We start from the raw sequence: 25,019 nt of genomic DNA, 5'->3' as shown, positions 1-25,019 counted from the left end.
AATCAACACCGAATCAATTTACATTTTGGAAATGCTGGCCCCTGGACCAGCATCACCAGCAAACCATAACGAGGATGGATCCACAAATATTGGCAAGGGGAGTAGGTCAGGCCACAGCAAGTTGGTGTAATTTTTTTTTTTATTACTGTAAGCATGAGACACAAAAATAAAAAAGACGAAAAAGGGAAAATGCCACCTAAACGAAGCGGGGAAATGCTCTGAATAAGTACAGTAACCACTTTCAGTTTGATAAATATCACAAGAAAATATTGCTGCACAGAAAAGCCATGAGTACCTCTGAATTACTTTAACTTGAAGATGAAACAAAAAAGGACAACTAAAATCATGTAAAACAAGCATTGGCCGCGCGGCCGTGAAAGTGATCGCGGTGAAAGCGATCGCGAGGACGCGGTCTGTGGTAAACATGCGAGTGGTGCACGCACAGCAGTGATCGCGCTGTAAGGGAGGCAGATGGCGGCTGCACACGTGCACGCTCGCGTGAACGCATGCGCTAGGCCACCAAAAGCCTGTGGCAGCACTTTGAGAACCCACACACTAAATTTCTCGCAGAGCAGTGCGTGCGCTGGCTCAGCGAGACCTAAAAACTGCATAGTGAGCAGTATAGTCTAACTGTTGTCATATTTAGAGGTTTGCTAAATTGACAGGCAAGTCTCCACGAACATAAATTTTATGCTTTTAAAATCAGGACCTCCTATTTAACATGAGTTCCATGAATACCATTTGGCATTGCCCCTACAAGCAGCACAACCTCCTCTTAAAAACTCAGGCGGCATTTGCAACTTTTCAAACAAGGAATGCCCGTGCTGGTGATATGTGGTGGTGGTTACAGCCCCTCCCCCTCGCAGTACCCCACTTGAATTCAGTAGACAAAGCGATGGCTTTACCAGGTGAAATGGATCCCTTCCCAGATGAGCCTGGTACTAGTCAGCTCTCACTGCCTGCTCCTACTGCAGCCAGACACTCAGACTCATTGTGTCCCATATGCTTGGGCTCATATCCTCACCTGCCTGTTATTGAACCCTTTTTCCCACCACACATCTCAATCGCAGCCCCAGAATATGTGAGAGGAGCTATGGAAAGAAAACCTTAATATGGACAATATCGGCACTGCTTGTCGGTGTATGCTGTACATGCAGGGGGCATTCAGCGTTGTTCCCTCACATTCATTGTCCACAAGAATACATGTCCACTGACTGCGAGACACATACCGCAGTCACACGACGTGGTCCTGGACATAGAGGTGGGCAAGCTGCGCTGTGCAGAACAAAAGAAAGGCGCAGCTGCCATACTTAAATATAAAAAAGATAAATTGCTGTGCGCCGCGCTGCAACAATTACAAAAAAAGGAGTAGACACTTACCGCAGTCACAAGCCAGTACGGAAAGAAAATCTTAATATGGACAATATCAGCACTGCTTGTCGTATATACTGTACATGCAAGGGGCATGCAGGCTTGTTCCCTCCCATTTATTGCACACAAGAATACATGCCGGCTGACGGGGTGGTCTCCCAGACACATACCGCAGTCACACAATGTGGTGCTGGAAATAGGGGTGGGTGAGCCGCACCGTGCAGAACAAAAGAAAGGTGCGGCAGCCATATTTAAAGATAAAGCGCAGTGTGTCGCGCTGCAACAATTACAGGAAAAGAGTTCTCTTCAACAACAGATGAAGAATACAAGCGGAAGGCAACTGTAGTTGGGCGGGCCTCCTCTGCGAAAAACGGAAGTGAGGTATCACTGCGTGAACCATTTACTAGGCAGCAAAGAAGAGCGACACTGAACTGGTTAGCAGCAGTTGGGCACAAAGTCCTTAATTCAATAAAACAGATCTTCCAGACAATACATGCGCGCTGCCTAGGCTTGACCTAAAAACAGGAAGAGCAGAGGGAAGAGGTGGATCTTTATGATCTTTGTCTTTTGACCCTTTCATGGAAAGGGAAGAAAAAACTTGACAGTAGTGGATAAAGGGAGTGAAGGCGCACATTCGCTCCACCAAGTCACGAATAGGTGGAGGAACGTAAAAAGAGAAGTTAATCATTTATTTCATCTTTCCCTAGATTGGTGCTCTGATTTTGGTTCATGTGGACTATGTTGACATCTTTCTACTAATGTGCAAGAGAATTCAGATGATTGAATGCACACCCCATATCTGATGCTGTAGTGCTCAAAACATGGCTCGTTTTCAGGTACTTGTGTCAATGGCGTTATACCGTAGCTGGCTTTGGAGTGCTAATTTTTGTATTTAAACGATCTTAAAAGAAGTGGGCCACGTTACTTAAGATGATTCTTAAATTGCAACTTGCAGTTGGCTGTTTACAGCCAATTCAGAAATAAACAGGCTGTTTTAGCGTTTAATATCACAAATAGGAAGAGACAAGGGACTAAGCCTTCTCTGACTCCCTTCCGATAATCGAAATCTCACTAAACAGAGAAGTGCTGCAGAAAGTAAACTACGTTCCCCGTAATGAGAAACAGCAAAAGTGTGGGTGGCATACCACATTTCAACCGAGACAACAAACAAGAAAAGACAATGAATGTCTTTATACTGCCCTCACACACTTTGCAGTGTCATGCTTCATCATAAGGCCGCATCATACATCCAGGTGCAGACCAACACCCTGGATGGAGCGCAAGATTTTTTTTTTTAATGAATGAAGAATAGTGGTGAGGTTATAGGGGCCTTTACCTCCCCTGAATATCCCAGACCTTATGTTTTAATCCTTCCAGGGGTTAACAGTATTAAAATCGAGTGTTGCCATCTTGGTAGTTTTAATTATATGCATCTGCACTATTTGGTCCCTTTTTGAAGGGGAATATTTGTTCCTTTAAGTTGTGTTACTTCTTTGTGCTGTGTTTTGTTCCTTTGCATTCACTCTACCCTCACCACTATTCTTCATTCAAAAAAAAATGATTGCGCTCCATCCAGGGTGTTGGTCTGCACCTGGATGTATGATGCGACCCTATGATGCAGCATGACACTGCAGTGTGTGAGGGCAATATTAAGACATTCATTGTCTTTTCTTTTCTTGTTTGTTGGTTGAAATGTGGTGCACCACCCACACTTTGGCGGGTGTATGATTTGTAGCACCTCCCTGTTTCTCATTACGGGGTAGTTTACTTTCTGCAGAACTTCTCTGTTGAGTGAGATTTTGTTTTTAACGTTTCACAATGGCATGGCACAGCAAGGCACTCTACTCGTCATAGTTTGGGGGCAGAAAGAATGCAGTGCCTAGGTCCTGGGCCAAGGCCTAGAATGGTTTTGTGAAAAAATGTTGTAGCAAAGCCTGAATAGACAGATGTATTACATATGGGACATCTCCCGTTCCGGTGTTTGTATTGCTGGCACTCTTAAGTACCTCTTCAAATAGCCGTCTTCCTTTTCTAGGCGCAACCTTTCATAATAGCTTGGTGCAGCCATACCTTAAACTGAAGAAAGTCGGTGATGTGTGGCATAACTCAAGATAGAGCCCCTCGGTCAATGGAAGGAACAGAAAAGAATAATTGATTCCCATCCGTCATAGCTTTCTTTCGACCGAGTGCCTTATTTAAGGTTTACAAATAGAATGTTGTCGCAGCTCCCCCACCACCACGCGCACCTGGTGATGTCGCGTAGGGCCCCCGCACACGCAGCCGAGCGAGTGTATCGCGTGCATTAGCCGGGCGGGCTGTGCGCCCGCATCCAGTGCACTCCGCTTGCTCCGGATCACGTTCTGTGCATTAGGGAATCGAGTGCGGCGCAGCCCGCCCTTCATTCCCCGAGGAGTCACGCGGGAATCGCCGTCCTGGCGATGGCAGCTCTTTGCTGTTCTCGTTATTATTAATATGACTGTCGAACAAGAGCCCTGTGAGAAGAGGAAGCAAGGCGAGAATCTCCGAGAGATGATGGGCTGACATTAAGAGACTCGCAGGGAGTGGGGCATAAAAGTCTGAAGGTATTGAACCGGAAGCAGTCACATTTTCCATCAGAAGTTCGCAAAGGGCACGGTTTGAGCTGCAATAACCAAGTCCGAAGAGTCGAAAATGCCCGGTAGCTCGACTGCTGCCCTTTCAACAGTGCTAGCGCGAGGCAGTGGTGTGCGGGGTTAGCTGCGGGTTCCATGCTGCGGGTCTACTTTCACGGTGTAGTGGGTAAAATACGACAAAGGCTTTTAATATGGGTCAAATGTTTGGTTTTCTATAATAGCATCAGTGTTGATTCCGTATTATTTAATTAACTAAACACCAATTTGTCATCGGCTACACTAACAAAATGAATTGTTGGAAGGCTCTTTCACAATACATATTTATTTCACGGGATAAGGATCTGTTTACTAATTGTGCTGATGACACATTACGGTTTAATTCCTGCTTTGCGGGTGCAGGTTTAACTGATCTGAAGCATTTATGGAGTCATTGGAAGCGCATCTCTGTGACTGAGTTCACTGAGGTGTGTTCAGTGGACGGCATCGCGGTGGAGTGCTTGCTCCTTCTTCCGGTGAGCTTGTGGTGGACATAAGCCACCGGCTTTGGAACCTGTCTGGTCAGTCAAACCATTCACAGCGTCACTGTTGCCAGCAGCTAACCCAGTTACATTGACGGCAGATGTCCCTGCCCACACCAATAGATGTTGGGTGCAAAACATCACAGTTGTCTTCATCTTGGGCCGAGCACGATCTTGGGTTGGTCCTCAAGTTAACACTTGAGCATTTTCAGTCTAGCGAAAACCGAGCCTTAAAAAATCCTACCTTTTTATTAGACGCTGGTAAAATGGTTCAGTGGAGGAGGTGCTACAGAGATCTATAGGTAAATTGGAGTTCAAGGGTTCCAACTCAGCTTTTTAGCTAGCCTTTAGTTTTTATATAACTTTTTAATGATTCATGTTAACCTATTCTATTGGAGTTCAACAAAAATAAATATGTGGTATGTGCTATATAGCTTTGTTAATTATCAGCGGAATTATGGAATATTTCCTTGAATAAAACAGGGAGAATGGAAATTACATCTTAGAAAATGCCTGCAGGTTGATATATAGTTGATTCTTTCCCTGCATTGCTATCACTAGCTCCCTGCAAAACACAAAATACAAGCGTAGTTTGTGTGCCCATCCCTCCCGCTTGCCCATCATACCAAGCAATGTGCTGCATCCCAAGACGAGATACGAGCACTTCTCTAGACACTCCTGCATGACACCAAAGCTCCTTGCAAATGCACCCAAACAAAGACCGTGCCCTGCCAACCATGGGTTACTCCACGATGCAGCATGCAACCCACGACAATGTGTTTTGGTTCCCCACAGTGGATAGGAAGTGCTATATTAATATTGCAATAGAATACACCACAACACAAGTGCCTTGAAACTGGTCAGGAAAGACACTCTGTATCAACTAAGTAATGTATGCATAGAAGCCTGCTTAATCCTACTGTGTCTTTGAAAAAACTATATTTAAAAGGTAATGTAAGCTTGTGCCCTGTGCAAAGATAGCTACCAGAAGTGTTTTTGGGAAGGAGAAGCTTTGAGTTATCTAGGTCTTGCTCTCTCTATATTGTCCACTACAACTGTGGCACACAGAGATACGCTCGTAAGCATCCAGAAACGACGAAAACTCGTCTGCGTGAAATAGAGATCCTCAGTGCTCCAGAACGCCTCAGACACTGGGACGCCTCTATCTTCATAGTGATCAGTTCTTCAAAATGTATTGTAAATGCCGTCTCTTCCTCTATAGCATGACTAGAGACTTACAAAATGAACACTATTTCTCCATCAATTGTTACCCGCTCTGTGAAGGACCATTTCACGTTGCGTGATGATTGTCTTTGGCTCCTCGCCACACCTTGCACTCTTACTTGAGCCTGTACCACAACTCTGGAAAGAGAGACAGTAGCGATAATATTCCCCTTTGGCAGCCTCTGAACTGTGACATGCCAATTCGATGTATGAAAGTATTTACTAACTAAAGAAACGTGTATCTGTAAACTGTAGAAATCTGCAAGAAGGGGATACATAAGCACCTCATAGGAAGCTAACCTGCACAATCCGAGACAAGACATAAATGTATCGTCTTTCTTGTATGGTGCTCCCATTGTGCTCATGTGATGAGACTGAGACAAAAGAGTTGCACTGTTTCTGGACCCTTCAGTCAGAGAAAGTGTGCCAACTACCTTAAAATAGATACATACATGCTAACTCTTGCCAATGCTGTAGCTAATTAGACATTTCTTGCTTCAAAAGCCAAGCATGGAAGAGAGGCTGGACTTAGAAGGGCAAACTTGAAAGCTTAGCTAGTTTGAGGACAAAGATTACTGCAGCAGTTACAGTTGAACTAGGGCAAACCTGTACAAATCTTGGACTTTGCTAGCACCTTCTGCCTTCAGCCCCAAAGTGCAAGCTTTTGCATTTTCCTTACAAACAGTCAAAACATCACCTTTGGGTTGTTTAACTCCATTCCTGCAATCTTTCCAGTGCTCACTCTGGCAATGCATATTCCCACTGTTCCTGTGGCCCAAGATGTGTGAAGTTGGCCTGATATATGCTGTCCACTTATGAAAGTGGGCACCTTGCACCAGTCCAAACGACCCTTATTGATGATTAGGTTAAAGACAACCTGTATTGAAAGCTATCCTAGTGGTAGCTATGGAGAGCAGCCTTCAGGCTAAGTCTCAAAGGAATGTAAAGCAGCTTGGTTTACCAGATTATAACTGTAGGAAAGAAGTTAAGTCCACACACGCAGCAAAATGCAGATCACTCAGGAGAGACAGCAGTCGAGGCAGGAAGGTTTATTCAGGTCTGCATTTCTTCATGTCCAGTACAATAATAATCCATTCCACTCTCCCACCGTTCCACCACGAGCCCCCCTACATGGTTAAACAATAACACCGCTCGTGATGTCCACGAGCGTGAAGAGGATGCTCGCGAAGGTCACGCTGCATGTAGAACATAGACTATGCATATGCCACACATCTTCCCCCTTTTATTTTTTTTTTAGAATCTACTAACACATGGCATAATCCTTGAATCTTCCTGGATAACGATGCTCACGTTTCCCCCTTGAATCCCCTTTCGAATTTGAACAAGGAGGTTGCTGTTCCTTGTGATCGTCACTTGAGTGTCTATTCTTCTCCACATTCCTAGCTGAGTGAGAGACACCTCTGAACAAAGAAATCCTATTCAAATTCCAGACACTTCCTCCTTCTATTCTTACAGCCTTGCTAAACACCTCTATAACTCTCTTTGGATCTGACCAAGTTTGTAACCCTTTAATTACATTTTCTTTCCTCTTCACACGAACAAGATCACCAACTAACACTTTTGCTCTACTACTGGAACCTCTTTTCTTATCCATCAATATTTTCATTTTCTCTTTTTGTTCATTGACTCTTTGTTTAACTACTTCATAGTCAATGGCATCAAAATTCTTGTCACTCCAACCCTTTTTTAACCACCACGGTACTAAACAAGTACTTGGTTTTCGTCCCCTTAATAATTCAAAAGGACTGGCTAGTGTTACCGAATTTGGTGACGTTCTGTATGCCAGTAACATGGATTGCAATGCATTACTCCAATTTAGACCCCCCTTCACCGATAATTGTATCGCTTCCTTCACAACACGGTTAAACCGTTCCACTTGACCATTAGCCTCTGGATGAAAAACAGCTATTCTTTTATGCGTTACATTACACTTCTCCAAAAATGACTCCATCTCCTTGCTGATGAATTGAGGCCCATTATCTGTGATAATTTCTTGTGGAATTCCTTCCCTACAAAATATCTCATCTAAAAACTCAATTACTCTTTGTGAAGTGACTTCTTTAACCATCTTGACCTCAGGCCACTTTGAAAAATAATCAATGAGAACAATACCAAAACACTCATCCTTTGGTAACACTTGAAAGGGACCAATGATGTCAAGACCTAATTTCCTCCATGGACTAACGGGATAAGATACAGGAAGAGATTCCACCCGTAAAGGAACAGCAGATTTATCACTGCTAGAACAATTACTGCATTTTTGTACAAATTGCTCAATGGAAAAATCTATCCCAGGCCACCAAAACGCTTCCTTAATTCGTCTTCTAGTAAACGAAATGCCAAGATGACCTTCATGACCAATCTCCATGATTGTGTTCCTAAGCCCAAAAGGTGGAATTATTTTGTCTCCTCTCATGACTAACCCATTTTCAAGAGCTAGTTCCTCATGAATCTTTGAAAAACTCATCATGTCACCTGTTAATTTCCTTATTTCTGGCCAACCTTGCACGATGTGATTCTTTACAACTTTTAATTCATTGTCTTTCTCCATTTCAGACATCCAAACCTCCTCACTTAGATTTTTACCCAAAAACGGATTTTAAAGTTTCTCAATTTAAAAAAAAATTATCCTTAAACATAGGCTTCATCCCATCCTCGTCGCCAGTGTAGGAAAGAAGTTAAGTCCACACACGCAGCAAAATGCAGATCACTCAGGAGAGACAGCAGTCGAGGCAGGAAGGTTTATTCAGGTCTGCATTTCTTCATGTCCAGTACAATAATAATCCATTCCACTCTCCCACCGTTCCACCACGAGCCCCCCTACATGGTTAAACAATAACACCGCTCGTGATGTCCACGAGCGTGAAGAGGATGCTCGCGAAGGTCACGCTGCATGTAGAACATAGACTATGCATATGCCACAATAACCTCCTGAATGACCAATTGAAAGGAGAACCGCACAAGGAATATATAAAATATATGTATTTATTTCTAAACACTCTCTACTAACCTCTTTATGAGATTAGAGAACAAGGTACACAATATTAAAGCACTAGAACAACAGTAAATAGCACAATACACAGCGGGCTCCAGGGGGAGACAGAACCATATACTAAGAAAGTGGTATAATAACCCAGACTTGACTAGACACAGTGCCTAGAGCACATAGAATCATCGGGACCTCAAGGAACCACCCAAGGTAGTGACACAGGGGAACCACGGAGGGGTGTGCAGTGTGAGAACACAGACATGAGCTCCATACAACACTATGGGAAAGTCGCGGTTGGAATTTTAAAGATTAAGGACACTTAGGAGAGGACTTCAAGCAAACCTGTGATACCTATCCCAGAGGAGCCGGGTGCATAGGGGTCAAGTGGTGTCGGAAACGCTCGTTGATTTCAATGGTGTGATGCGAAGAAGTTCTGCTGCCGGGAAGATAAAGTGTCCGGTGTGATCCAAGCCTGAATCCGATCTGAGTGGAACCTGAAAGCAGAGGGTTCAGAGTCTGGGTCACTTCACAGTGACCAGGGGCACGATAGACGAATGCCCACCGATGTCGGTTGTTTCAGGTGAAAAGAGGTGAAGCTTGACACTGCAGCCACGGGGACCAGGAGATGTCGACGACGACCAAAGTCCGGAGGTGAGCTGTCCCACGAATGTTCTCGAGTACTGGGGGGGTCAGTGTCCGGATTAAACACCAACAAGCCTTGGCAGCTGCAACCCAAGTGGTCAGAGAAAAGATGCTTCGGGGACTCCCCAAGTGATGGAGAGTCAGGGCACGTCTGGAGTAACCAGGAAAGCCCACTGAAAGTTAAAGTTGCCTTCACAGGGACCCACAGGCCAACAGACCAGGGATCGCAAAGGGACCTCGAGCTGGATCACAAAATACCAGCCCACGGAACACTCGTAGAGTGTAGGCCAGAAATCTTCGGTGGAATTACTGTTCGGGGCCAGGACTACAAGTAGCCCAAAACACAGCCTCAGGGATCGCCAAAAAGCATATGCTGTTGCAAATGGACACGGTGTCCAGGGGTACGGGTTGCATGGTCCCCATAAGGGATGCGGGTCTCGGGTTTGCTGAGAGCACTAGTCGACCTCAGGGACACTTGGGAACCCACCTTCTGTGTTGCAGAAATTTTCGGAGTCCTCAGGAGCTTCGGAGATGCAAACCGGGCAGATGCGTTTAAGGTGCCTGCCTTGCAGGGGAGTAACTCCTTTACTTCAAGGGAGATTATTCAGTCATCCAACGTAGTGTAGATAGTCAAAGTACTTGGTTTCTGTAGCAGAGTTTCGTCCAGGTAAATATAAAGTCCTGTAGTCAGGGGTTCCTATTTTATACCCAATGAAGGGGTGGGACAAACTCTGGGGATCCACCTATGGGAGGGTCAGGACAGAGGGGTGGCTACACCCATGTCCTTTGTCCAGTTTCGCGCCAGAGCAGGAGCAAATGGCTCCTGCAACCGGTTTGAGCTGGACTATGCACAGGGACACCAAATGTGCCCCCAGTGCAGACATCAAAGCACTCTCAGAGTGCACCCACCCAGCCCCAATACACTAAAGCCTGTCTGGGAGGTGGTCAAATCTCTCTGTGACAGGAAACCTATTGTCAAACCTTCCCCTGCCGGAGTTTCGTCCAGCAGCAGGAGGGCAGACTTGTGTCTGTGGCTGGCAGCATCCATTTTGTGATGCCAGAGTCTGTAAAGCTGGTACCGGGTGTACCGGTGTTGTCATATTTCTCCCTCCTGTAGGGTGGAATCATACCTCCCACACCAGTTTCTGGTGTGGAGGTATGATTCCAAGGTGTTTGACACCAAACACAACATGTTTCCATGCAGCCGTTTTAAAGTTAGCATTTACCGCGAGGTTATAATGCACTTAAGTATATATGGTTGGCTGCATCACAAACAACCCCGGAATATCGGTTCTGAAGGCTGCAGAGGGGCTCAGCTCATGCATGGGAACCCTCTCACATAAAACCCAGCACCCTGCCTTCAGGATTGATAAGGCCTGCCATATGGGTGACTTATAGGTTTATATGTGCAGTGATATAGGATAGATATAGTGAACCTATATCTAAGTAAGGGGTGCATGCACCACCTTACAGAGGCTGCACTAGCAGACCTGTTGTGTAATTTTGAATGGTCTCCCGGGGTGGCATAATACATGCTGCAGCCCCTGAGAGGCCTCTGGGGTACCTATGCCCTGGGTACATAGTATACCATATACTAGGGACTGATAAGTGTACCCCAGAATCCAATCTGAAGTATACCTAAAGTACCTGAACAACCAATTTAGGGAGAAAGGAGATAGACTGGGGTCCTGATTAGGAGGATCCCAGTCAGACTTAGTCGAAAACCAGCAAAACACCAGGAAAAAAGTGGAGGTAACCATGCAGTCAGATTTCACTTTCCTACACAAGATAAGTATCATCTGGATTTCTCTTGCTGAACAGGTTCTTTTTACAGTTTTCTTGAAAAGTTTTTCATTTTCCTTGATCCTTTATTTGCAGTGTATAAATAATAGCAAGAAAGTAACAACACAACCCAGGATGGAGTAGAGTTTCTTTTGGTGTGCATGACGGACGAAGTTAGTCTTATAGCGAAGCAAAGCAACTTATGAGCATTAAGGAGTCAGTGGCTGGTAATGCAAACACTTTTAGGTTAGGTAGAAAATATGATGTATTTTATTTGACCACTCTCAGAATTGATGACCATGCTAATAAAGTAAAGAATGTGAAACATGAGAATTGTTTGTGTGTTTCTCTGATCTTTGTCAGCTTTCTGAACCAAATTGCATGTATTTATCAAGGCTATTTTAAGTATTTAATTTCTGTTCCCAAATCCTTGCTTGAAACCCTAACAATGTTTAAATTGATAGCTGTTATATCCCTTTTTTTCTGTGTAGGTCATCATTGGCGATAGAGAGCATAAGCCACTGGCAGGGCGCATATTCTCCCATCTAAAAGCAGCTTTCTCAGACAGCGACCAGCTCTTTCGGATCCGGCCACAGAATACTTTAGTAAATATGATAGTGAGGCTGTGGTGAGAGTGAGAGCAGGATAGTGATTGCCGGCTGGAGTTACCACCAGGCAGGTTTCTTATGGGCATGGTGTGGATGACATGGAAACATCTGCATAAATAGTACTGTTAAAGTGTTAACAAAACAAATTACATATTGTAGTTATGGGAGTGAGGAGCAATACCAACATGATGCCAGCACCACTGGTGTGGTGTCAGAGACAGCTGCTTTTTGATTGATGAACACTAACTATTATATCCCCAAACATACATCCTTCACCGTTTTGGAAAATTACATTTCTCACTCTTCTCTAGATGCTACAGTCCGGTAGAAAGACGAGTTCAGTCTCCTATTACACCTGTAGTGCCTCCCCCCAGGATCTAATGCTTGGAAAACTTGGGGTAGAAAAGTAAACCATGCATCAGAACTTTCTCTAAGAAAAATCAATGTTGTGTAAGTGATGGGAGCTTCTCCTTTGGAAACAGGGAAAATGAGGTAGTTTTCTTGGTTACTCCTATGAAACAGTGAGTGATTCATGTTTTGACTCTCAATGGACAAAGGATATGTATTTGAAAAAAAAGGATAGCATAGCCAACTCAAATACCAAGACTATGAAACCTCTGTTTTTATGAAGAGGCATACAGGTTGAGCACCTCCTATTCACACACAATTGTCAGAATAAGGTCATAGTTACCCTTTGGTGTCAGTACCTTGCTTTGTCCTTCTGTAACTAAGGTTACTTGTAAGCTTCTGAAAGAGCTCTTATAGATACTTCTCAAAAGTAAAGGAATTACTGACCTCCAATCGGTTTTTAAGATCCTCAATCCAGCTAGCAGTCCAAGCCAACATCTATCAAGTCAAAAGAACATAAATCAGCGAAATCAAAATCAGCCACTTATTCACTTGACACCCATAAGGATTCCTAAAAGAATCCAGTCATAGTTTCCCTTCTGGCTGAAGAGCATCCTGCAGTGATATCAGAGCGTGCATCCCCATAGCAGGAAGACTATTGTTTCACAATCAGTAGATGCTCATTCCTGAAAGCCAATAGGTTCTCAACATAAGCCTCCTCCCTGGACTGGAACCAAGCATCCTAGGAACGGTTTCGGGGTTTCACCCCTCTTCAGCCAAGATAGTTTGATTCCAGTGGCATGGAGAGCACGGGTCTCACGTCTGAGCATACCCGTCCCACTCGGAGTGACAAATGCAAAAACAACAGTTGATGGACAGAATGCAGAACAATGTCATACATTCACCCCAGTACAGAGATCTGTGCCTAAATCCATCGTTGTTTTGCTCACCATGCCATTCCAGTTTGAACCCAGCCATATGCAAATCAGTCTTGACCCTGTGCCTCATGGGAACAGTCCAGCCCGAACTGCCAAACCAGGTCCTCCCTGGACTGGAACCAAGCATCCTAGGACCGGTTTCGGGGTTTCACCCCTCTTCAGCCAGGATAGCTTGATTCCAGTGGCATGGAGAGCACGGGACTCACGTCTGAGCATACCCGTCCCACTCGGGTGACAAGGCTTGGCAGTTCGGGCTGGACTGTTCCCATGAGGCACAGGGTCAGACTGATTTGCATATGGCCATGTCTGAACTGGGGTGGTGGAGTGAGCTAAAGAATGGTGATGGATTAAACCCAGATCCGTTGACTTTGGGTGAGTGTTTGATTTGCTCAAGCGCTCCGTCCATCATCCCCTTTGGTATCGCTTTGTTCGCCCTAAGTTGGCAGTATATGCCCAGACGTGGGTCCCTTGCTCACTTTGCCACTGGATTCAAGATAGCCTGGCTGATGAGGGTTATGAACCCAAAACCTATCCCAGGATGCTTGTTTCCGGTCCAGGGAAGACATGGCTTGGCAGTTCGGGCTGGACTGTTCCCATGAGGCACAGGGTCAGACTGATTTTCATATGGCCATGTCTGAACTGGGGTGGTGAAGTGAGCTAAACAATGATGATGGATTAAACCCAGATCCGTTGACTGCGGGTGAGTGTTTGATTTGCTCAAGCGCTCCGTCCATCATCCCCTTTGAAACATCTTATAGGAGCAATCAAACTGGTACCAGAATGTTACTGGGATTTTATTTCTGTCACTTTCTCATATTAAGGATATCGGAAGCACTAGGCAGCTCACAGATCTTTACAACCTGAACCAGTTTCAGCTAGAAAACTCATTCCACATTGTAGCTCTAGCTCAAATTGCAGAGGCAGTGCATATGGGAGACTGGATAGAATGTGTAGTTCTCCAAGATGTTTACTTTCATGTACTAAGCAAGGCACACCATTGTCTCTATACCTACAATTTCCCATCGGATGGTAATGGTACAAAAACAGACTCCTTTCGATAGTACCTGTGCATATTTACTTTAGGAATTTTTTTTCTCTCCCCCACTTAGATTGGCTAGTAGTAGCTCAGTCTCCATGTCTTGTCGAGTGAGTTTTCATTTAGTTTGCAACAATGTTCCATCTGGGATTTTCTTTCCATCAAATGAAGGCTCATACGGCCCCATGGCAGAGGCTTCACTTCATGGACACTGTGATAGACTGATTGTTGGGTTTGTCATTCCACTTCAAGAGAAAATTGTCTCCTGACTCCAGCAGTTTTTACTTTTTTTACTTACCCTTCACCCACCGATCTAGTTATTTCAGACACTTAAAGGTCTCAGGCAACCTACGTTCTAGTCATCCCATTGGCACAGATACACTTCAAATTCTACGATGCCATATAACTCTAAATTGAGAAGTCCCTGAAACCTCAGTCAAAGCGGCTTGTGTTCGGTCACTTCCTTTTTTGACCCTGTGCACCAACATTTTAAAGGGGACTTCATACTCCTCAGATTATGAAATGACAAATTCATCAGAATGCAACAGTGGAACACATTGTCAAACCCATCACACTCATGCTCTCTGGGCACTCGAGGACAGCATTTTTCTTACCAGTCTTATGAAGCTCGTGGCTATTTTCCTGGCACTTAGATCCACCCATCTTGTTTTCTAGGAGAAACATGTTGATTTTCTTAAGGACAGTATTGCTGCTCTGTTTTATTTAACCAAGCTTGGTGAAATAGGGTGTTTGTCTCCTTGCTTGGTGGTATCTCTGCCTAGGGATTCGTTGTTATTATCCACAGGCAAGGCCAAAAGACAGCCGCACTACCACAACAACCAATGGGGCTTCCCTTAAATCAGCAGTGTGCACACCCTACTTCCCAACATCCAGTCCGCCGCAGATCAGGGCATACATCTTTCAACTACCTTGCATGTTGGAAAAATACATATAGTAACTGGATGTGGACAGTTGGCGAGGTGCGTGGGGGAATTGCATGGTCATGCAGAGTGCGCTTAACTCATGGGTTTTCCGAAACTACAGACTGAGTTCTTCTAGGGTTCTGTCTTTGCTGGCAAGTGCCAGCCTGCTAACCTCCTCTTCTAGCAGCTGACCAGATATATACAATCTGGCAAACATTCATATTCTATTTTTAAGATTGGTTTAATTGAATATAACCTATAGAGTGCATTTTGCGTATAAAATTGCATGACCTTTCTACTTTTCATCTAACAAACTCCCATCCTCCATTCCTGACATCCTATATTTTCCTTCTTTGCGTTGGATGATAGGGTTAGTGTTGGATTCATATCCTTATTTAACATTAACCCTCTGCTGGTATCCATTCCTTTCTCTTTTTGTTTTTATAAGCATTTACAGAAGGGATCCTCCGCAGCTCCATGTTTTCAAATAACACTGCTTTGAAATGCATTTCAGCTGAAAGTAAATGGAAGCTTTGCAAACAGTCAATTTCAAATGCTGTACAGTGGCATCCATTTAGTGCGAATGTATGCAAGTCAGAGACTGACCAATTAGCTGTTCTGATGTGGCCCTGAGTTGCTTGGTTGTTGTAGGCCGAGATTGTGGTATTTGGCTCACACTATGGGGTTGATCATGAGTGGTATGGTAGTCGTGTATTGGTATATTCACAACTGAAATTATTATTTGCCTCCAAAATCATGCACTATTACCATGTAACTATGAGATTGTTGTCCAGAATAGAACATATATGTGTGGTCTTGAATTATTGGATATAATTCTGCATGTATATCCCCGTGCCATTACTAGGCACATATCCACTGGCTTTTAGCAGGTCGAACTGTATTTAGGTTTTGCTACACCTGAAAATCCTGGGTGCAGTAAATCCTACCAACTCATAAATTCATTACTGGTAAAAATAGTAGATTTGGCAGTAAAGGAATCAGCCTCCAACTTTTGAAGGTGCCCTAAGTGTCCTACCTAGGTCTTTGTGATATTTGAAGTCAGGCACAGTTTTTTTTTAAAATTCTTATTTAGCTTTGTGAAATCTATTTAGGATTTGTTACCTCGTTTAGATTTTTTTTAGAAAGTATTTTTATAATTATTTTATGCATGATACAACAATCAAACATCAACAACTGTGCTAAATACCTTGTACATCCCCCTGCAACATCCAGGCCTACCACATCTGGGAGTCGGGGAATTGTCCAAAGATTACTGTCCGGCCAATCCATGTATCCAGATCTTGTCCCAAATCCCAGCAGTGTTCGACACTGCCTGCCCAACCTCTTCCAGTGTATTTGTATGTGCCTCCATCTTACCCACACTAATCCCCTATCCCCATTCACCCAGATTCACACCCTGTTTCCCAGTCATGGAGCAATTGGAGAGTCCCACTTGCGCATTTTTGGGCAATATCTCTTTTGCCTATCATGCAGCCGAAATGTATTAAAATCTTCTGGTATCGTGTTATGTCAGTCGGTCCCCAGATACCCAACAATGCTATTCTGGGATGCAGATCCAGTGTGATGTCTGTGCCCTCCTCCAGAGTATCCCCTCCCCCCTCCCAAAATGCCTGCAGTCGAAGACATCTCCATATAGTAAGTAAAAATGTGCCTGTCAATCCGCATCCTCTGAGACAATCCTCGCTGTTCGCCCTCCTGATCTTCTGCAGCAGCTGCCTGGTGTAGTATATGTGGTTCAGAATTTAAAATTTACCTAAGCGGTAGCTATCCTTTATCACCACCTGTGCAGGGAACCCCAGTGCCTTCTGCCAAGCCTCTTCATCTATCTCATCCAGGTCCAGCACCCACTTCTCCAGAGTCTTGTGAGGGGGGATTGCGTATTTCGCGTAATAGTTCCATTTGTCAAATAAATCAGACCATCCAAGAGTTGCCGCTCCAAAGGAGAGTCTTCCTGCATCTGTTCCTCTTGCGAGACACTCTACCAAAGGGCATGACGTAATTGGCCATACCGTAGCCACTGCGACTCTAGCATCTAATATTCTTTTGTCAAATAATTGAAGGGCACCACCCCATTAGCATCCCAGACATCCACCAGAGTGAAGATACCTATTCTATCCCAACCATGAAAGTTTGTCAGCTCCTTTACTGGTTTCAATCTGGAACCCTCCCATAGCAAAGTCCTCGGTGTCAGCCTAACACCCAACCCCATCTCCCTAGTCACTCTCTTCCAGGTAGCAACGACCTTGTCAGTGGCCGGTCCCACCATGGGATGGAATCTACCCCATATAGCGCATGCAGATAACTCTGGTCTCACATTCCTAACGTGTCCCGGTCTGCATAGACCAAGTCATTTACCACACCTACCTGTTCTGCCTCATAATATTTACAGATACATGGCAGGGCAATGCCCCCTACACTGTATTTGGACTACTGTAGGACCTTCAATGCAACACATGGCTGTCTCCGGCCAAGAGAAGTGTCCTCACATGGACATCCACCGTAACAAAGCGATCATCTGGGATCTTCTGTCGGTAATTCTGAAAAACATACAAAAGTCAGGGAGGGCCAACATCTTAAACATTGCCGCCCATCCTAGGAGCGAGAGGGGCAACTTATGCCAGTGCCTGACATCCTGCTCTAACCTCTTAAGCATGGGAGTCAGATTTGCCTCGTAATATGACTCACAATACCGGGTAATCCATATCCCTAGGTATTTATATCATTGCATTTCCACTCTAAGGGCCAGATGCATCAAAGGGTTTTTCCCATTCTGTGTCTATGGGAAAATGTGTTGATGCATATGTCCTTAAGCAGCAGCATGCCTTCTGATGTTCAGTCACCCAGTGGAAATAGTATGGACTTCTTCCAATTTAAGGCGAATCCAGCATGTTCCCCAAAGACACGGAAAATATCCCCTAATCGGGGCAGCGTTGTGTCCGGTCTTGTTATGTACAGCTGAATATCATCTGTGTATAGTGATATACGCTCATCATAGCCAAACCTTCCCGACCAACCCCATACCTGTGCATCAATCCACACCCACTCCGTCAGCGCCTCTCTTGCCAGCGCGAACAGCATCAGCGAGAGTGGGCACTCTTTGTCTCATGTCTCTTTTCACCCGAAATGTCCATGAAAGTCAGCCATTCACCTTCACGTTCGGTCTATCATATAAGCAATTTGACCCATTTGATGTATTTCGGGCCGATGCCTATCTTGGCCAGAACCCCAAATAGGTATAGCAATTCCAGAGTCAAAGGCTTTATGCGCATCAAGTGAGGCAATGATCCAGGCCTCAGGTGTTGCTGCTGTGGCGGCTATATTGTAATGCAGTCTTTGCAGGTTTAGCCTGGTCGAATGACCCGGCATGAACCCAGCTTTTTCTGAGTGCACCAGGGTGGTCACCACTTCCCGCAGTAGAGTTGCCAGAACCTTGGAAGAATATTTCTGTCTGCATTAAGCAAAGACATTGGCTGATAGGACTCACACCGATCCCGGGCCTTCCCCGCTTTCGGAATCAGAACAACTGTTGCCGTTCTCATATCCTCTTGCAGGGTCCCGTTCACAGATAAGCCTCCGGTAGGGATTCTGCCGTTCTCCGAGCTAGTTTGCGAAACAGCTCTGTCTGAAACGCATTCTAGCCCAGAGCCTTCCCTGACTGCATCTGCCCCTGCCCCATAGCCTGGGACACCTCTTCAATTGAAATGTCATCTTCCAGGTCTTTCATCTGTTGTGTCCCCAGATGCCTCACTGGACCGCCTCACCCAAAATGTAATGCCTCCTTCTCAATGACCTGTAGTTGTGTATCATAAAAGGCTTCCAAGTAATCCGCAAAGATCCCGGCTATATCTTCACTGTCCCCCACCATTTCTTCAGACTCTGCCCGAACTTCCTTCACGCACATTCCTTCCCTTTCCCTACTACCTATCCATGCTAATAGTTTGCCTGCCTTGTCATCGGCTTCGTATGTACGTTTCTTTTTCCCTAAGTAGGTGTTTTTGCCTCATTTCTAGTCACTGTCATTTATTCAGGTCTGTTTCCGTTTTCAAGTGGGGCGTGGGTGAGAGTGCATAATCTGTGTTGAATTCCTGTTTTAGGTCAGCCATCCTACTTTGCCTGTCCTTCATGCCACTTATCTCCCCAGCAATGATCTCACTCCGGATCGTGACAATGTAGGCTTTCCATAAATTGACAGGGGTCTGCACTGTCCCTTTGTTTTCCTTGAAGTACAGCTCGGTGGCCCTGTCTAGTCTCTTGACCTCCTGTTTATTCAAGAGACGCCAGGTCTTAATCTCCCATGACCCCCTGTCCCTGCTATTTCCGAAGTCATAAACACCCTCAAAGGTGAATGATCACTAACTCCCGCGGCAGACATTCTGCCTCCTTGAATCTAGATAAGGAACAACTGGGTGTTAAAAAACAACCAAGTCTTGAGTGCATGTCATGCATCCCCGAACAGAAGGAGTAACGCCCCTTATCTCTGTGTAGAGATCTCCATATATCACACACCCCCATGGCCAGTGCACATCCCTCTAGTTTAACTCGTGTTGCCTCCCCCTCTGTTTTAGTACTCTCCCTATCCGGACTAGTATCCAGTGCAAAGTCTGCACCTATAATTGTAAGTGCCGGGGCGGGAGGGGGGAGCTTCCAATAACAGCTCTCCCAGCTTATGTAGTGTGTCCGAATGGAGACCCGAAGAGCATATCCATTGACTAGGAGTATCTTTTCGCCCTTAAATTCACCCAGGGGTGCATGTAGCATCCTTGGATATCTATTCCCCTGCGTTTCACATGAAAAGGAGAGGTCCTTCATAGAAGGATCATCTCTCGCCTCGACCCCAAGGTGTGCTGCGCATAGCCGGCTATCTTATACTTACCCCTCCCCATATTACTGTGTTGCTCACCAATGAGGTGTGTTTCCTGTAAGAATACCACATCCATTTTGTACCGGCTTATGGCCCTGATAATCAGACCTCTCTTTACCTTGTTGTCTAACCCATTAACGTTTCAGATTGCAACGTCAATCCCTGTTAGTTCATCATGGTGGCCGTGCATCTGCCAGTCCCCCATTGTCTCGCTCTTCCAAATATGTGTGGCCCATGCTTCCATGTGCTGCTCAGATCAGCCTGGCAGCTGCCTAATTGTGTATGCAGCTCCTCTTGGCTTTAGCGTTTGGACGACCAACTTTCCCGTCCATCGACCGGCTCAGGCCATGCCTCCGGGGCCAGTCCCCACCTCACAGCAGGACAAGGACCACAGATCTACAGAATGATTGGCCCCTGGGCCTTTGCCTGGTGCTGGAGCTCCGCTAAATGCGTCCTATTCCATAGCTGATCAGGCCACGCCCCCTCGTTGAGATTTTTAGTGTGCCATTGATGTATTTGTAATCTCTTCAAACTTTGTGAAATCTCTTTGCGAGCTGTGACATGTTAGTGGGCTTTGTAAAGTCATGTGTGTAGACTCAGTAGTTTTTGTGGCATTTAGGTGTGAACCAAGATAATTTCTAAACTATCAAGTGAAAGTTGTTGCAACGTAATCAGTCTTTCATTGTTCTTAAGGCACGTGTAGATACTGGCCCTGCGAGAGATGCAATCCAGACTATTCTTTCAGCCATTTTCCTCACTGCCTGTCTATGCTCCCAGGTGATATAGTTGTTTCAGAGCTTCACAGAAAGAAAGTTCTGTTTCTGACCATGTTTTGGTCTCAAAACCCCTTCCTGTTACTGTTATAGATCTCTGTTCTCTGTTAAGCATGCTTTTATTCTATCAGTTCTTTTATTGATAAATTAGACACAGCCTTATGAACGGCATACATATCTTATACACATGTATTGTTACCGTTCCAAATTACCAGTGTGCTAGGTAACATATTCAACTAGGATGGCACTGGGTATTAAATGTAGCCCCCTGGTACCCTTCTCAGAACACTGCTGGACCTGGGGAAGACAGAAAAAGGACTACACTTGCTGTTGCGACCTGTGAGGAAAACCCTAAGGACTGTAACTGCTCCCACATACCACCAACCAAGACGTGGACTCAATGGTCAGTTGGCTGACCTGCTTTTAAGCTACAGGGACACAACGGCTGCAAGAAGCTCACTTACCTGAAGAGCAAAGCTCACCAGTTTCGATTGGACCTGCCCTGAACCCTGGTGTTGCCTCCTGTTGGAGTAAGTCCTGCCCCCCCAAGTGCAGTTCCTGAGGCCTTGGAACTCTTGGCTCTTATTGGAGTTTACTTCTGGCCGAACTGCAAAAGCTGGAATTTGGAAATTTTTGCCAACGTTTCCTCTAAAGAACCGTTGCGAGACTGGGACCGTTGTCAAGCCAGTCCCGTTGACATTGAATCGCCGGTCAGCTCCAACTGGCTGGTTTGTCCTGCTGAAGGAGAATTGACTCATAGAAAAGTTTCAAAGTCCAAACATAGAAGGCTTCACTGAGAGTGTCAATGAGCCAAGACCGATTGACGTGGAGGTCTTTCTGGGAACAGACACCTGACTTTGCCTGCTCGGAGCTTTCCCACCTTCGTCCATGATCACACCAGGACGCTGCTGTTCAGCAACTTGCCCTTGACGAACCCAGACTCTGATGCAGCTTGTCGCTGGTCCCACTGGCAAATCAAGATGACTACCTTTTCTCCAGAAAAAACGTCTAAGCCTGAAAGTAACTCTGTGACTGGACCCAACCTGGTCCTCATATCCAACCAGCACTCCATTGTGGTCGGCCTCAAAGCTTACCTTTGTCTCCGTCTTGCATAGTCATTTTCCTGTGGTTGGCTCTTTGAGCAATTTGCCGCTAGTTTTATTTAAATCTCGGGTCCCCCTTAGTGGATTTTTGTCATTTTGGTAGCTTTTAGTTTATTAAAATAATCTCTGTTTAAATTCTGGGTAGGCTGTGCTCCATTAGGGCTAATGTGGGATGTGTATGTTGAGAAATTGGTGGCTAAGGATGATGTCAGACTGCCTTAACTGCCTCATAGACTTCTGATACCTCTGTTGTATAGCATCCAGCAGTTGAACTGGGTGGAAAGAATGCTAGTGTGCCACTGGCAATGGAAAGGCGTGGGGTGTACTGGTGTTCTGTACAGGATGAGTCTTATCTGTAGTGCGATTCTGTATGACTGCACAGTTGTATCACTGTTTAAAATGCCATAAAACATATATATATTTTTTAATTCGCTATTAATATAAATTAGAGTGGGATTTTTACTCTTTCTGTACTAATAAATGCTTTACTTATTTGCTTAGGTTAAGTCTGTCTTCTCTCTGCTCTGTGCCTTAGCTTTCAGAGGTTGAGACATTATTGCTTGTGGTGGACTACCATCCATCCCAACTAATAATCCACTGAATCACCGTGACCCATTCTAATTCTGACTTGTTGAGCTGCCATTCATCGAGCCAAACATTCATTTTTGGTTTGTGTCAGCCCCAAAATTGAAGGTATCATGCTATTCTTTAGTGTGGATGATAGTGCTGGTTTAAAACGCCTGCTTGACTCCTAGTATAATGTTAATCTGTCAATTTGTGTGGCATTGAAATTTAAGCCAATCACCCACTCAACTATGTTTGTCTTTGTTCATTTTCTGTAGGGAAGCATGGGCAGCATTACCTGCATTGCTTGGAAGGGAGACACCTTGGTGCTGGGAGATGTTGACGGAAATCTGAACTTCTGGGATTTGAAAGCCAGAGTGTCCAGGTACGATTTGCCAGCACAGGAGGCCTTCAGGTCTCTTAGGTTCTAAGGAAACAGGAAGGAATTTCTAAGCCTGCATTTGCATTTTGGTTTTATGATTTCAGCACCACTAAAATTGTTTGAGTACCACAGTTTCGTAAAAGGGACACATTCTCATCTTTGAACACCTTGTAACTCAAGCATTGTGTACAAGTATTTGGAAATAAGAAGTGAATGGGGGAGGAACTGCTAAAGACACTCCATTTTCCTCAATACCCACTTCTGCTCTGAAGAGAGTCCTTGTATGTGCTTTCCAGCTTTTTAAACACCTATCAGGCTTCTTCCAAATTGATTCAGACACATCGGGTAGGTCCTTTAGTAATGCTATAAAATATAAGAATGAATGAGCTATTATTACTTTTTATCAAATACAAATGGGACTTTTCCAAAAAGAAAAAGGAAGGTAAAGTATATGAAAACGTTACCTGTAACACTGGTTCTCTATCACGGATATCTTAATAAAACTTATTAACAGTGAATAGCCCCATCAAAATTCAGCATCCTGGTACCCATTCACAAGAAGAGAGAAACCACTCTCCAGTTAAAACAAAAAAACAAATGCTTTTGAAAATGACATTTGATTCACATGTTTTATATCTTAAAATGAAATGTTTAGGATATATACAAAGAAAGGTAGTACAGTCAAAAATGCGTTAAATATCTAAAAATGTAAAGCCGTCATTGCCTTTTTCATAGGCCTTTGTTATTTGTTTTAATTGGAGAATTTGTTGTGTCTCATCTTCTTCCCTCTCAAATCTGTACCGGGTTGCAGTGTCTGGGTGGGTGTATGTATTGTTAGGAATATGAAAGAAATTCCCTTCTTAGAGAAATATTTTTATAATGAATAAGAAGACAATGAGAATAGTAAATCTCATTCAGATTGGTTGCTCTTTTAATGTAGTTATTGAATAAATAGAATGGGAGGACAAAACCTTGAAAGAGAAGAGAAAAGGGGCTTGCTTTCCTTCTGAGACTAGAGCGGTCTTGTGTGATTTCAACCTGCCTCAATTGAATTCAGAAGCAAATCACTGTGAAGCCACAGCCATGTGAAAGAAAACAATTCTACTTTGCCATTAAGGGAAAAAGAGGAAATGGCTCACTGGCTCCCCAATGGGAGGTACTTGCTATGGAATTTGTGGCTCACAGAGCTGAGAAACTCAAAAACGTGGATATACATGCTAGGAGTGGGTAGAATGGGTAGGGCTCTCCAGCTCAGGAATGACTAACTTACTAGTTCATAAGTGGACCATCCACTGGCTCAGTAATCAGTAATTCTTTGAATGGAATAGAATGCAAATACAGAAGAAAAACGTTTACGGTCAGTATAGCATTGTGTTGGCTAGGGAATGTGGTCAAAGTGGACAACAGTCATCAACATTAATCAGAGTGGACCCGGGCATGGGAATTGTAGAAATGTTGTTGATACATTTCTGTGTATTAATTTGATTTGATTGATTTCAATTTGGAAAGTTATATAGCGCACAATTGTCCCAAGGCGTCTAGGTGCTGCGCGGTAGATTGCCAGAAACAACTTTAGTTAAAGAACAGCCAGGTTTTTTGTGCTTTTCTGAAGGAAAGCAAAGTGGGGCTGTTTTTATGTCAGTCGGGAGTGAATTCCACAATTTCACTGTGGCCAAAACAAAGCTTCCTCCTCCCCAGCGTGCCTTGTTGAATCTGGGGGTTTGGAGGAGTTTGCTCTGCACTGATCTTAAAATTCTAGCGGTAGAGTACCAGATGAGGTGTTGTTTCAGGTACTGAGGACCATTCCCATGCAAGACCTTGAAAGCTAAGCATAAGGATTTGAAGTCTATCCTTTTTTTCACTGGGAGCCAGTGTAGCTTTCTTAATCTCTGGGAAATTGGCTGGAATTTCGGAATGTTCAACAGCAATCTAGGCGCTGCGTTCTGCACACGCTGCAGTTTGAGCATATGCTGTTTTTGTTAGCCCATGTACAGGGCATTACCGTAGTCGAGTCTAGCCAGGGCTAGAACTGTCACAAGTGTTTTTACTGCCTTTGGTGGAATAAAAGATCGAAATTTCCTAATTATCTTTAGAGTCAGGAAGAATGTAGATGAAATCTTATTAATCTGGTGTTTGAAAGGTCCAGTTATCATCAAAGATGATACCCAGATTCTTCACCTTCTTGACTGGGACCAGAAGATCACCACGGCTGGATAGCCACCAGCTATGTGACCAAAAGGATGTGTCTGAGCCCAGCAGGAGTACCTCCGTTTTCCCCCATTCAACTTTAGGCAATTCGAGCT

General features: G+C 44.5%; 1 protein-coding gene across 2 annotated transcripts in view; it reads left to right on the top strand.

The window, feature by feature from the left end:
• WDR11 (WD repeat domain 11) overlaps nucleotides 1–25,019 on the top strand; it is a 671,833-nt gene that overhangs the window by 469,982 nt on the left and 176,832 nt on the right. For both annotated transcript variants that reach the window (XM_085602786.1, XM_085602777.1), the window contains exon 17: nucleotides 22,613–22,719. In XM_085602786.1, the coding sequence (XP_085458912.1) occupies nucleotides 22,613–22,719 (107 nt within the window). The remainder of the gene's footprint in view (nucleotides 1–22,612; nucleotides 22,720–25,019) is intronic.

Source organism: Triturus cristatus, chromosome 1_2, assembly GCF_964204655.1.
Source record: "Triturus cristatus chromosome 1_2, aTriCri1.1, whole genome shotgun sequence".
NCBI classification, from domain to species: Eukaryota; Metazoa; Chordata; class Amphibia; order Caudata; family Salamandridae; genus Triturus; species Triturus cristatus.
This window is presented reverse-complemented; position numbering and strand designations above follow the sequence as displayed.